The sequence below is a fragment of the Sinocyclocheilus anshuiensis genome, unplaced genomic scaffold (assembly GCF_001515605.1).
Source record: "Sinocyclocheilus anshuiensis isolate Anshui unplaced genomic scaffold, SAMN03320099.WGS_v1.1 scaffold468, whole genome shotgun sequence".
NCBI lineage: Eukaryota > Metazoa > Chordata > Actinopteri > Cypriniformes > Cyprinidae > Sinocyclocheilus > Sinocyclocheilus anshuiensis.
Genome location: NW_015557069.1, coordinates 29,227 through 40,449, shown reverse-complemented (window position 1 = coordinate 40,449; position 11,223 = coordinate 29,227). Strand labels below are relative to the sequence as shown.

Sequence of the window (11,223 nt, the reverse complement as noted above, 5' to 3'; positions counted from 1 at the left end):
TCACTCTGGACCCCTCACATCCAGCACACTCCCTCTTTGAACTGTTGCCATCTGGTCGACGCTACAGAGTACTGAGCACCAGAACGACCAGACACAGGAACAGTTTCTTCCCTCAGGCAATCCATCTCATGAAATAACTGTGGAAACTGTGGAACACACACTATTTATACACTCATACACTTATTTATCTAACACTCATACTCATAAAATTTGCCGGAGGTGTTCCCAAAGCGATGATGTCATCGCAGCATCTCGTTCCCTATTCAGGGAACCAAGGTTACATACGTAACCGAGATGTTTTTTCTTGACAAGAAATGCATTTATTAAGGCGCGGAACCACTGTATCTCTTTATGACCACATCAAACGGGAGACTTTTCAGACGCGTACTTCAGCTTCGCCTCAGCGCCGGGCGCAAGGAGCGCGGAAAGGAACATGTGCCAAATGAGCTTCAGTAGAACAGTGAACTGCGGTCTGGTGAGATGTTGTTAGGCTATATGTCAATAAAACAAACTTTCCTTGTCCTGACAGCTGTTTTACTGTGCTCACGGCGCACACTCTTCAACTTTACGCGAATATAAGGCGCACGCTCTATATCGCTTTATCATAAATAAAGCTAACAAGAAACTATGAACATACAATGTAGTTCTGTCGTCAGTTAAGCCATGAAATTACCAAAAAGCCGATTAGTGCATTCATGTATGTATAGTATGTATGTATATACATTAAAGAACGTCTCTCAAATGCATGTACTAAAATATTGTGCAATTCGAGGTCACAATATAAGGCGCAAGCTGATGTTTTTTTTTGAGTATGTATGTATATACATTAAAGAACGTCTCTCAAATGCATGTACTAAAATATTGTGCAATTCGAGGTCACAACATAAGGCGCAAGCTGATGTTTTTTTTTTTGTAGTTTCCCGCACAAATATATGTAAATAAGAAAATATGTAGTATGTATTAAGTAAATATGAACACTGCACTTCTATTAGAAAACATGCACAATTTATTTATTTATTTATTTTACAAACGAAAATGAAACAATTTAAAATGCATAAAATAACTCATTTTACATTCTGGCATTTATGTGCTGGTGACCTCTGGCCTTTTTTCTGTTTTATTTATTTTTTTATTTTGTTATTAACCAATTCTTCTCACTATCTGCATGTTTCATCAGTGAGTATGCAATGATGGAGAACAAGCTTTTGGGGGTTTTGAGAACCAGAACCAAGCTGACTGAGCAATAAAGCTATAGTGAGCCCCTTTATGAAAATACCTGGAGGTGGGGAATAATACACAAATTGTAATATTCACTCAGCATTACTTGATCTAATTCACAAATATCTCAGTTACAATTTTGTAGAAATTAATTGTATTCAGTTGTATATGTAAGTTTTAGGCACTAAAACAGTCCAATACTTTATAGTCAATCACATATTTATATTGAAATAATGAAGATTTCTGTGCCACCCCAGACTGGTTGCTGGCCCCTCCCTGGCCACCCCTATAAAAACATCCTGGCTCCGCCACTGGTTGGACCCCAAAAATCACCCATAGAAATCAATGGGTGACTTAAAAAAAATTGCTTTCTGTTACATAATTTGTCAATAATGTCAGTTACAATGCACAAAACACTCAAAAATGTATGGATGTAACACATCTACGATGGAGAAATAATTAAAAACACCATGTTCAGGTTTGACTGTAATATTGTGTCTTAATTGCAAAAAAAATATGCTTCAGTACAAAAAAAATTGACAGAGTAATTTTTTATTGTTATAATAATAATTTCATAAAATCTAAATAAATAAAAAAACTTGTGAAATGATGGATACCTGTAAAATGGCAAATAAGCCATTGACTAATGCTCTGAAGCCATCTGGTGGCTGTTGTTGAAATTTCATGTTATTTTAATTTTAAAAGTGCTTGTTTTCAAATAGATGACAGCGAATTTCCATTAAACCATGGCACATTGGCCATGTTATCTCCATGAATGTGTTCTTAAAGTTAATTCTACATAAAAAGTTATTTTATAAAAACTGTTACGATCAGTTATGTTTGTATATTCATTGTTTGTGTCTTCCACTAGATCTTGATTGGTGGAAGTCAAGGTAGTCAAAGGAGTGGCTTGCTGGTTATAATTGCAAATAAAATGCATGGAGGTAAAAATTGGCAAAAGCCCAAGAATCTGCAAGGCCTTGCTGGAATCTGGGGTTGATCAATCTACCACAGCCTGAACCTTGTCAGTATTCATTCGCACCCCCTTGGGCAAGACAATATATATATAAGAAGGGAACGGACTGTGCTGTGCATGAAAAACACATTTCTCCTCCTTGACTAAAAGCCAATTCTCTAGCAGTCTCTGAAGCACAGGCCTGATGTGTCATCATTTACGTATGAATCCTTGCATAAAACGTTGGTCTCAATGCTGAAGACGAACGTCCACTCTGGTCACAAGATCAACCAGATCATCTAAGGCAGGTGGTAGCTCTAGAGTGTAGCTCATGCATGTGAAACTCAATGGAGTGGGCATGGAACACACATTTCAAAGTAGAATAACTGTCTGTGTCATAGTTTCTTTGAGAAATAAACATGAACTTAGCATGTTTCCTAAATATATGCGAACATTTTATGGTATTTTTATGCTTTAGTACAGTCAAAAAATTACATATAGCACTTTTAAAGATACATAGTACTATTGTGTTATCTAGCAGAACAAAAATTAAGTATGCGACAACTCAAATATCACAAATACAGAGGCTACTTTTAATAAAAGGTCCAAAATATTAGAAATACTTTTTTACTTTAAGTTTAGCTTATCTGTTGAGAAAAATCTCCGCAAGTTTGTCTTATCGATTAAAACCCAAACATTCCAAATCACGTAAAAACACTGCCAATGTTTACCTTTGTTTTACCCCATTGTGGCAAATCTTTGAACTTTTCTTGCACTTCTGAAACACAATATAAATTTCCTTTTCCACACTGGGGGTGCTCCACCCCTTAGGATGCGAGGGAAGGATGCAAGAAAAGAAAATGACGATGGAGGAATCAAAGAGATGCTTATTTGTACAGTGGAATTTTCTTGATCACTCAAGCGTCATTTCAAAGTGTCATCAGCTGCACTCGAGGGATCTGCCCTTATGGTGTTTAAGTTTGGTTAAGACATCTATAATAAATATTAATAAAGCAAGATGCCCTGTTGAAAAATACCTTTGAAGGGTGCATATCTTAGACTATTAATATGGACACTTTTCACATTTTTCTGGTGAAAGATCTAACATGCCTAGGCCTAGCGCATATAACAAACCTCGATTATTGTATCGATAACAAATCGATAGTTGATGTTTAGTTAATTAATAGTGACTGGTTCAGATAACAGTGCAAGTGGCACCAAATGAGAATCAGTTGCGCTTGAGCATCCACAGCAAAATGTGAGTCAAAAATTACCTATGAAATTTCAACCCAGGTCACACAGTACAGTACATGCATTTCTCTTTCTCTCTAATTCTGTCTTCTTTATTTCTCTAGCCCTGTCTGAGGCATCACCATGGAAACTGTACCACTCCCGGTTCTTCTCTGTCCAGTGGGAAAAGAAATTATAGTTTCCATTCACTGTTTTTGAATATACTATAAAAAACCAACTAGCAAGATCTCAAGTGAAGTGTTATCTATGCTCCATTAACATGCCATCAAAACTGGTGAAACAGATTGAACTACATATAGATGATTGACTGCCCCCCTTTTTGCATGTGTTGTCACACATGCAAATGATTTACATGAACAACAGTGTGTGACTTTACAAATGAACAAAAAGAATACTTGTTGGAAGACATCTACATTATTTTTAATGGGAGATCCAAAAGATCCATTGTTTAAAAGATTCTGCACACACAAGGATGTTGTTCTGTAACTTTATAGGCCATGGCATACTGGAGATTTTGGAGGCCCCTAAGAGACCATGATATAGGGCCCGTCCACAAGTGGTTACGTTATGCACAGATTACATTATTTTGGGCTATTTAGTGGTTTCTTAAATAGGCCTACCTTTTACTTTGCTTTTGCTGAAATGTTTTCTCTTTATCTTTCTAGATTTCTGTCATTTAGAAAGTTTAAATGTTAGGCTACAGCAAGCCTACAGAGAGTTTGTGCTGGAGATGTATTTTTTGAACCATCAGCAGTACACATTTGACAGTCACATAAATGAGAGGGAAGTGATTGTCAGATTATCCAGATACATACAATAAATATCTACCTATCCCACAAAAACTACGAGTATGAAAAAGTTGCTTCAATATTTATGTAAAAAATATATTTTTTAAATAAACCTCATGATGAAACCCTATGTGAGATGCTGGGATAAGCTCAACATTCCCGCGGCCCTTCATATGACACGCGATTTGGAAAATATTAATTCTTTAAAATGATTCTGTTGAGGGTTTTTACAATCTGTGTCTTTCTATTGTTTGCTTCAGACTTTTAAGACGCGCCCACGTTCAGACGGTCGGTTATGATTGGCTGGTTTAGATTTAATTTGCGCCCTCGCTCTCTGAGAGTCTATTCTGATTGGGCGACGACGACTGCTGTGAATGACGTCATCGCGTGGAATGCCCATTCATCGGTGCAGTTGGGCGTTGGACTCCGCATCTCATTAGTAACCAGGGAAATTTCTCCATTTTCTGTGCTGTCTACATTGTCACGGGCACAAATTTGGGAATAAAAAAAAAAATACTTGCACTTTCCAGGTTTTTTTTCCTACACTTTGCTTCTCCGAGACTGGATTTGCTCGCTACTTTTAGTGCGCTCATTGGCCAGGTGTTTTTTTCTAAGGAAGAAGTTTGTTGCTCTTTGTTCTGTATTGGGGTCTGTTGAGCTCTTTGTTGGAGTGAAAGCATGGGAGCGCAATTCTCCAAGACAGCTGGAAAAGGAGAAACGGCTGCAGAAACACCCGGAGAGGCTGCAGCTTCACCCTCCAAAGCTAACGGACAGGTAAAAACCCGGCCATTTAATGAGAGAAGTAATATATGTTTGGTGTTTGTTATACGAATACTTACGCGGAGTTCTGCTGGAGCCCAGCATCCAACAACCACACAAATTAAAACAATTTTTTTTGCAGCCCAGAGGCTTTGTCAGTTTTCACGGCGAGTATTGAATTTAATTATGACTGTAAAATAGGTTTAATTTTGCTCAAATGTTTATAGCTTACAGCTTTAGATTTGAAAACCAATTTTGGCGTCGGTTTTCCGGAGAAGCCTTTGTTTAGAATTGAGGAGCGTTGGATTTTTTTTTTTTTTGGAGAATTGAAGATTCGAATTAAAGATGATTTATTTAAACAAACCAGGAGATGTGGAGAATAATTTCGTTTGTATGAGCATTTCTGTGTTTGCCGTCTTGAAAATGATCTTTCAGGGGGACGCGGGGTTGATTGCTGGAGTAACAATGGCTCGCCACGCCTTTAGTCATAGATGCTCGATAGACGCTTCAGTATTATTGTGGAACTCTTCCACTGGTAGAAACCACATAAGAGTAATTAAAACGGTTGTAATGGCCATTTATACAGTCTGTGTTTTGTACAGGTTTGTTGTGGCGTGCGTGATGAGGTTCAATAATTACATGCTAATCAGTTGGCATTTGCTTTTTTTTTTTTTGGCGCGTCGGTTCTTTCGAAGCGTTGATGGACAATGGCGCCCACTGGTGGTTGTGGCAGTGTAATGCGCCTCGGGCATCGAGGCTTCGCATACGAATTAAAAATTATTTTTTTTACCCGTAATGGTCTTTGATCATCATGTCAATGTGGATAAAATGGAAGCAATCCCCCATCAGTGCATAGAATTGTTTTTGTATGTGCAGCTTGCTCTGTGTCCTGACTAGGTGGTGCTCATGTTAAGCCAGGCTTAATAATGGTTGTCTGATGGTCTGTGTTTTGCTTTAGGAAAATGGCCATGTGAAGGTGAATGGTGATGCATCTCCAGCGGCTGCTGAGGAGAAGGAAGAGGTTCAGGCTAACGGCAGTGCGGCAGCTGAGGAGGGAGAGAAGGCTGAGGCAGCTCCGGCTGAAAAGGAGGCTGTGGAGGGAGATAAAGCAAACACAGAAGTGAGTGCACCCACTGAAGAGGAGGCCACAAAAGCTGAGGATGGCGCAACTCCATCCACAAGCAATGAGACGCCCAAGAAGAAGAAGAAGCGCTTCTCTTTTAAGAAGTCCTTCAAGTTAAGTGGCTTCTCTTTTAAGAAAACCAAGAAGGAGACGGGGGATGGAGATGGCGGCGAGGAGGCCAAAACTGAGGCAGATGAAGCTGTTGAAGGAGGTGCATCAGAAGAGAAGGCCAAACCAGCAGAGGAGGCAGAATCCAAACCAGAGGAGAAACCAGTAGAGGAGCCCAAGGCTGCCAGTCCTGCCCCTGCGGAGTCCAAAGAGGAGGAGAAACCTGCAGAGCCAGCAGTGGTGACAGAGCCTACTCCTTCTAAGAATGAAGCACCTGTAGCAGAGGAATCCGGTCCCACTGTTCAAGAAGCAGAATCCAGTCCAGAGGTCCACGCAGAATCTGCCACAGAGTAACATGCACAGTCCAGATCGAAAGATAAAGAGGGTGGGGGTGGGGGGGAAAAAAAAAAAACATAATCAAGGCATATTTCCAAGTTGTACAGTGGAGTGGTCCCAGGTTATAAGACGTTGGAGAACTTTGTTTGCAACAAGGAATATTTTAAAGCTTTTTAGTCTTTACTTTTTTATATTTCCCCTCTCCCCAAATCTCACTCTACCCTTGTGGCTATTCTTGGAGCTGTGAAAATGGGTGGCTAAGTTGAATAATACAGAAAATTTTTAATTTGTCTCATATTTTTTTTTGCGTCAGTATTAACTGTTTTCATTTGTTTTTGTTTTGAGTTTAGCATTTTTATACAAAACAATGTCAACATTTATGAAAATGTATAGACATGCCTATGAATTAAAGGCAGCTGGTTCAGGGGTCAAAGAGGGGTTCAGGGAATAGGAATGAGAGTTTTTAAATTTTGGCACCTTGGTGACTCCGCATTATACCACAGACTACCATGTAGTAGTACAAAAACAGAACGACCAACAATTAATCCACTACAATTTACAACACTAAAGTGATTTTTTTCCCTAATAACAAGCCAGTTTAATTTGCAATGCCAAGTTTAAAACAGCAATTTTAAAGGTCCTGGGAACTTTAAACACTTTTTTTATTTTTTATTTTTTTAGCTGTAACCATCTGAATTCAGTAGGAAAACAATTTGCATATGCTTTATGGTGTATTGCTGGTTCTATGAGCTTATTAAAGTGTAAGTATGTATAGAAGGGGTGTTTTAACTGTGATTGTACAAATGATATCTTGATCTCAAGAAGCACATGCAGCTCTTCTATCACCAAGTCTGTTTTTGTAAGTCATCCTCAGACTATTGGAGCATTTTTTTTAAACTCAAACCAAGCGGTGACACGTATTGCTGTTTTTACTGTGGTTTTTGATTACAACCGATGATGCTTTTTTCAGTGGTCTTTTGACCAAATGAATGAACCTAACAGATGCAATGTTTGTGTAGCATCTTGTCTCTTTCTTTTGTAAATATTGGAGAAGCTTTTACCTTTGACTTAGAGATTGAATGTAACTTTGCTTACAAAATTGATATTAAACTTCTCTGCTGAAGGTGTTCTAAATTTTATGTGAGAACACTAAAAGCAAAATAAATGTGAATTAAATTTGAATTGTGTAACATTTTGCAAGAAATGAGTGGCCGTTGTTGATTGATAATCAGTATGTTCAAAAAAAACCTACTAAAATACAAATTTACTAAAATGTAACACAACACACTTGTAAGAGTGGTATACTACCAAGTCTGAGCAAGTGATTTCTAGTCATTATGGAAGTAAAAATTGTTGTTTTGAATTTTAATGTAAATTTGTGTACAAAAACAGTCCAACTGCATGAGTCATAAAGGAGATGTTAAATAAGGTTGGGAATCAAGCATTGAATGTGTTTTACCTATCACATGGCCAGGGAAAAAAAACATGTCCCTGATGTTGCTAGAAATTAACTTTGAGTTGCCTTAACTTAACTGACTTGCTGTAGAAAACAATGCAGTCATGTCTTGCTTCCTGCCAGGATTCAGCTCTTAACCACTACACCCCAAATGCGAGTAACTTTATTTATTTACAGTTTAAGGTTTTCCTTCTGCTAACTTCCTTTAGTACAGCCATTTCCTTTAATCTTTTGAAGGTAAAATCATTATTTCGTAGGGAGTGTAATCTGAATCAAACCTGTGGCCCAAATGTGTTATTCAATACGACAATGACACCATTAATCAGCTCCTGAATGTATAGCAGCCCTACCCAAAATTCTCCAAAGATCAAGTTCACACAGACAAAAAGAGAGAGCAAAATATACTGTTGGGGAACACAACTTGACCTCGTTAAGAGACTAATATGCACGATAAAGACCGCAAGTCAAAGTTGAAGTTTAAATCGAGAGTTTAGTGAAGATAAAGTTCTCCACATCTTCAAAAGCTGCAGAAAAGTAAAAGAATCCAGCCTCAAGCTAACTTAAGATACAGAAACACTTGTACTTACAGTAGGAATGTGCAGAGAGTTCCTCGGGGACAAGAGCTCAAATGTAAAAAAAAGTGGCATTTATATATGGAGTAATTCCAATTAAACACTGTGTGTGTGTGTGCATAATTATAAAAATAAAGTGCTTGGTGTGTTCTTGAACTGCTTACATCAGGGCTGTCCAAACTCGGTCCTGGAGGGCCGGTGTCCCTCAGAGTTTAGCTCCAACCCTCGTTAAACACACCTGAACCAGCTAATCAAGCTCTTACTAGGCATATGCCTTGTCCAAATACTCACACTTGCGGTCTTTGCACTTGACCACTTGACTACTTATATGACGTATTTCCTGTATTTGGCCCAAGTGTTCAAGTGAGCATGAATCAAGCTCTTACTAGGCATACTAGAAACTTGAAGGCAGGTGTGTTGAGGCAAGTTGGAGCTTAACTCTGCAGGACACCGGCCCTCCAGGACCAAGTTTGGACAGCCCTGGCTTACATGATATACATAATAGGCCTGTTGGTGGCTGTTGAGCTTCATTTAACCAACAATGATAGTTTCATCAACCAGTTTTCTGACGATATGTCCTACCCACTTGGGATGTGCCACCTAGTTCAACCTGTCATGTCTAATCTAACGATATGAGCTTCTTCAGAATGAATTACTATGCTAAAAAAGGATGTAAGAAACGGGTAGCACATCTTGTCAGCTTTAAATGTCTATATGAAATGAACATGTTTGCCACAGCCATATCACCCTGCAGCCCAAGACTGGTCACCCACTGAAGCTAAGCAGGGTTGAGCCTGGCCAGTACCTGGATGGGAGACCTCCTGGGAAATCTAAGTCAGTGGTTCCCAACCCTGGTCCTGGAGGCACCCCAACACTGCACGTTTTGCATGTCTCCTTAATCAAACACACCTGATTCAGGTCATCAGCTCATTAGTAGAGACTCCAAGACCTGAAATTGGTGTGTTAGAGAAAGGAGACATGCAAAATGTGCAGTGTTGGGGTGCCTCCAGGACCAGGGTTGGGAACCACTGATCTAAGTTGCTGTTGGAAGAGGTGTTAGTGAGGCCAGCAGGGGGTGCTCACCCTGTGGTCTGTTTGGGTCCTATTGCCCCAGTATAGTGACGGGGACACTATACTGACAAAAAGCGCCGTCTTTCGGATGAGACGTTAAACCAAGGTCCTGACTCTCTGTGGTCATCCCATGGCACTTCTCGTAAAGAGTATGGGTGTATCCCCGGTGTCCTGGCCCAATTGCCCACCTGGCCTTTGTCAATCATGGCCTCCTAATAATCCCCATCCACTTGATTGGCTCTATGACTCTCTCTCTTCTCCACCTGTAGCTGGTGTGTGGTGAGCACACTGGCGCCGTCCTGTGGCTGCCGTCGCATCATCCAAGTGGATGCTGCACACTGGTGGTGGTTGAGGAGAGACCCCCTCATGATTGTAAAGTGCTTTGGGTGTACAACAATACACAATAAAGCGCTATGTAAATGCATCATTCATTCATTCATTAAAAGGATGTAGAAACAGGGGTAGCACATGTAATTACCCATTTCTCAATATCCACTGTCATCCCTGGTCAATAATATCTGGCACACAATGCATTTTGAGTTTTAAATATTCCACTGTGCCCTCCAATAGGGCTACCTTGGAACTCTTCAAACAACGTTCTGCTTTCCTCTTTGCTTTTTACTGCTTTTCTTCTTCCGTAGTATAGTATGCCATCTGCAACCATAATTAAAACGGCTAATTTATTTAAGATATTTATTTAAAATACCTTTGGTATGAAACTACTTACTTCATACTAACCAATGACTCTGAACTTTGCAGCACTTCAGACTTTGTCATTGGGACAAACAAAAAAAGGATTCAAATGACAAAACAGGATTTGTCTTACAATTTATCTTTTCAACAAATAAAATAAGCATAGCCAAACAAATTAAAGGTGCATTAAGTCACTGGTTCATCTTTGTTGGGTGATATTGATGTTAATGGTGTGTATGCATTAAGTTTTTTAGAACTTGATCTGATCTGAACATGGCAGATCAAAGTAAAACAAATACATATAAACCATCTTAAACACACACACACACACACACATATATATATATAATTTCTTCATGTATAACACTTTAGTAATTAGAAGAAAAATAGTGCACCTTTAACAGAACTCAGTAAGTAAAGCTTTATTTATATAGCACCTTTTAAAACAGTATTTACAAAGTGCTTTACAGAGAGAATAGACATGTACATATGCATTCACAAAAATTAAACAAAACGGAAACATCACCACATAGACTGCTAGCTATTTCATGTTAAGCTAGCATTAAAACATGGTTGTTTTAGATTTATGGTGTCATGTCAGTAACAAAAATCTAAAAGTCATTTGTGCTTACTAATAAAGTTCCACATGAGTGGAATCACATACATTCTAGTGTATTTAAATATATATATATATATATATATATATATAGTTAGACACCTTTCTCGAACAAGTATGCGTTTGCTTAGACGATGTTTAATCGTACCATGATGTATCACAATCACAATAGTACTGTATTATACAATTATATAAAGATTCGTTTTACTATAAAATACCATTTATGTTAGCATTTTAATTTAAGAAAATTAAGTTAATTCAATCAAGATTGATTTTA

At 38.6% G+C, this 11,223-nt stretch overlaps 1 protein-coding gene across 1 annotated transcript; it reads left to right on the top strand.

The window, feature by feature from the left end:
- Positions 1-4,574: 4,574 nt before the first annotated feature.
- LOC107676707 (myristoylated alanine-rich C-kinase substrate-like) lies at positions 4,575-6,601 on the top strand. Its single transcript, XM_016471352.1, has 2 exons — positions 4,575-4,986; positions 5,930-6,601. The coding sequence occupies exons 1-2, from the start codon at positions 4,891-4,893 to the stop codon at positions 6,554-6,556; spliced, it is 723 nt and encodes a 240-aa protein (XP_016326838.1). The 5' UTR covers positions 4,575-4,890; the 3' UTR covers positions 6,557-6,601.
- The last annotated feature ends 4,622 nt before the right edge of the window (positions 6,602-11,223 follow it).

What these genes read in the sequence shown, in the direction of transcription:
- LOC107676707 (XM_016471352.1), top strand. Translation starts at nt 4,891, where the DNA reads ATGGGAGCGCAATTCTCCAAGACAGCTGGAAAAGGAGAAACGGCTGCA. An exon ending in CCTCCAAAGCTAACGGACAG is followed by an intron (nt 4,987 to 5,929) that starts GTAAAAACCCGG and finishes GTTTTGCTTTAG; the next exon opens with GAAAATGGCCATGTGAAGGT.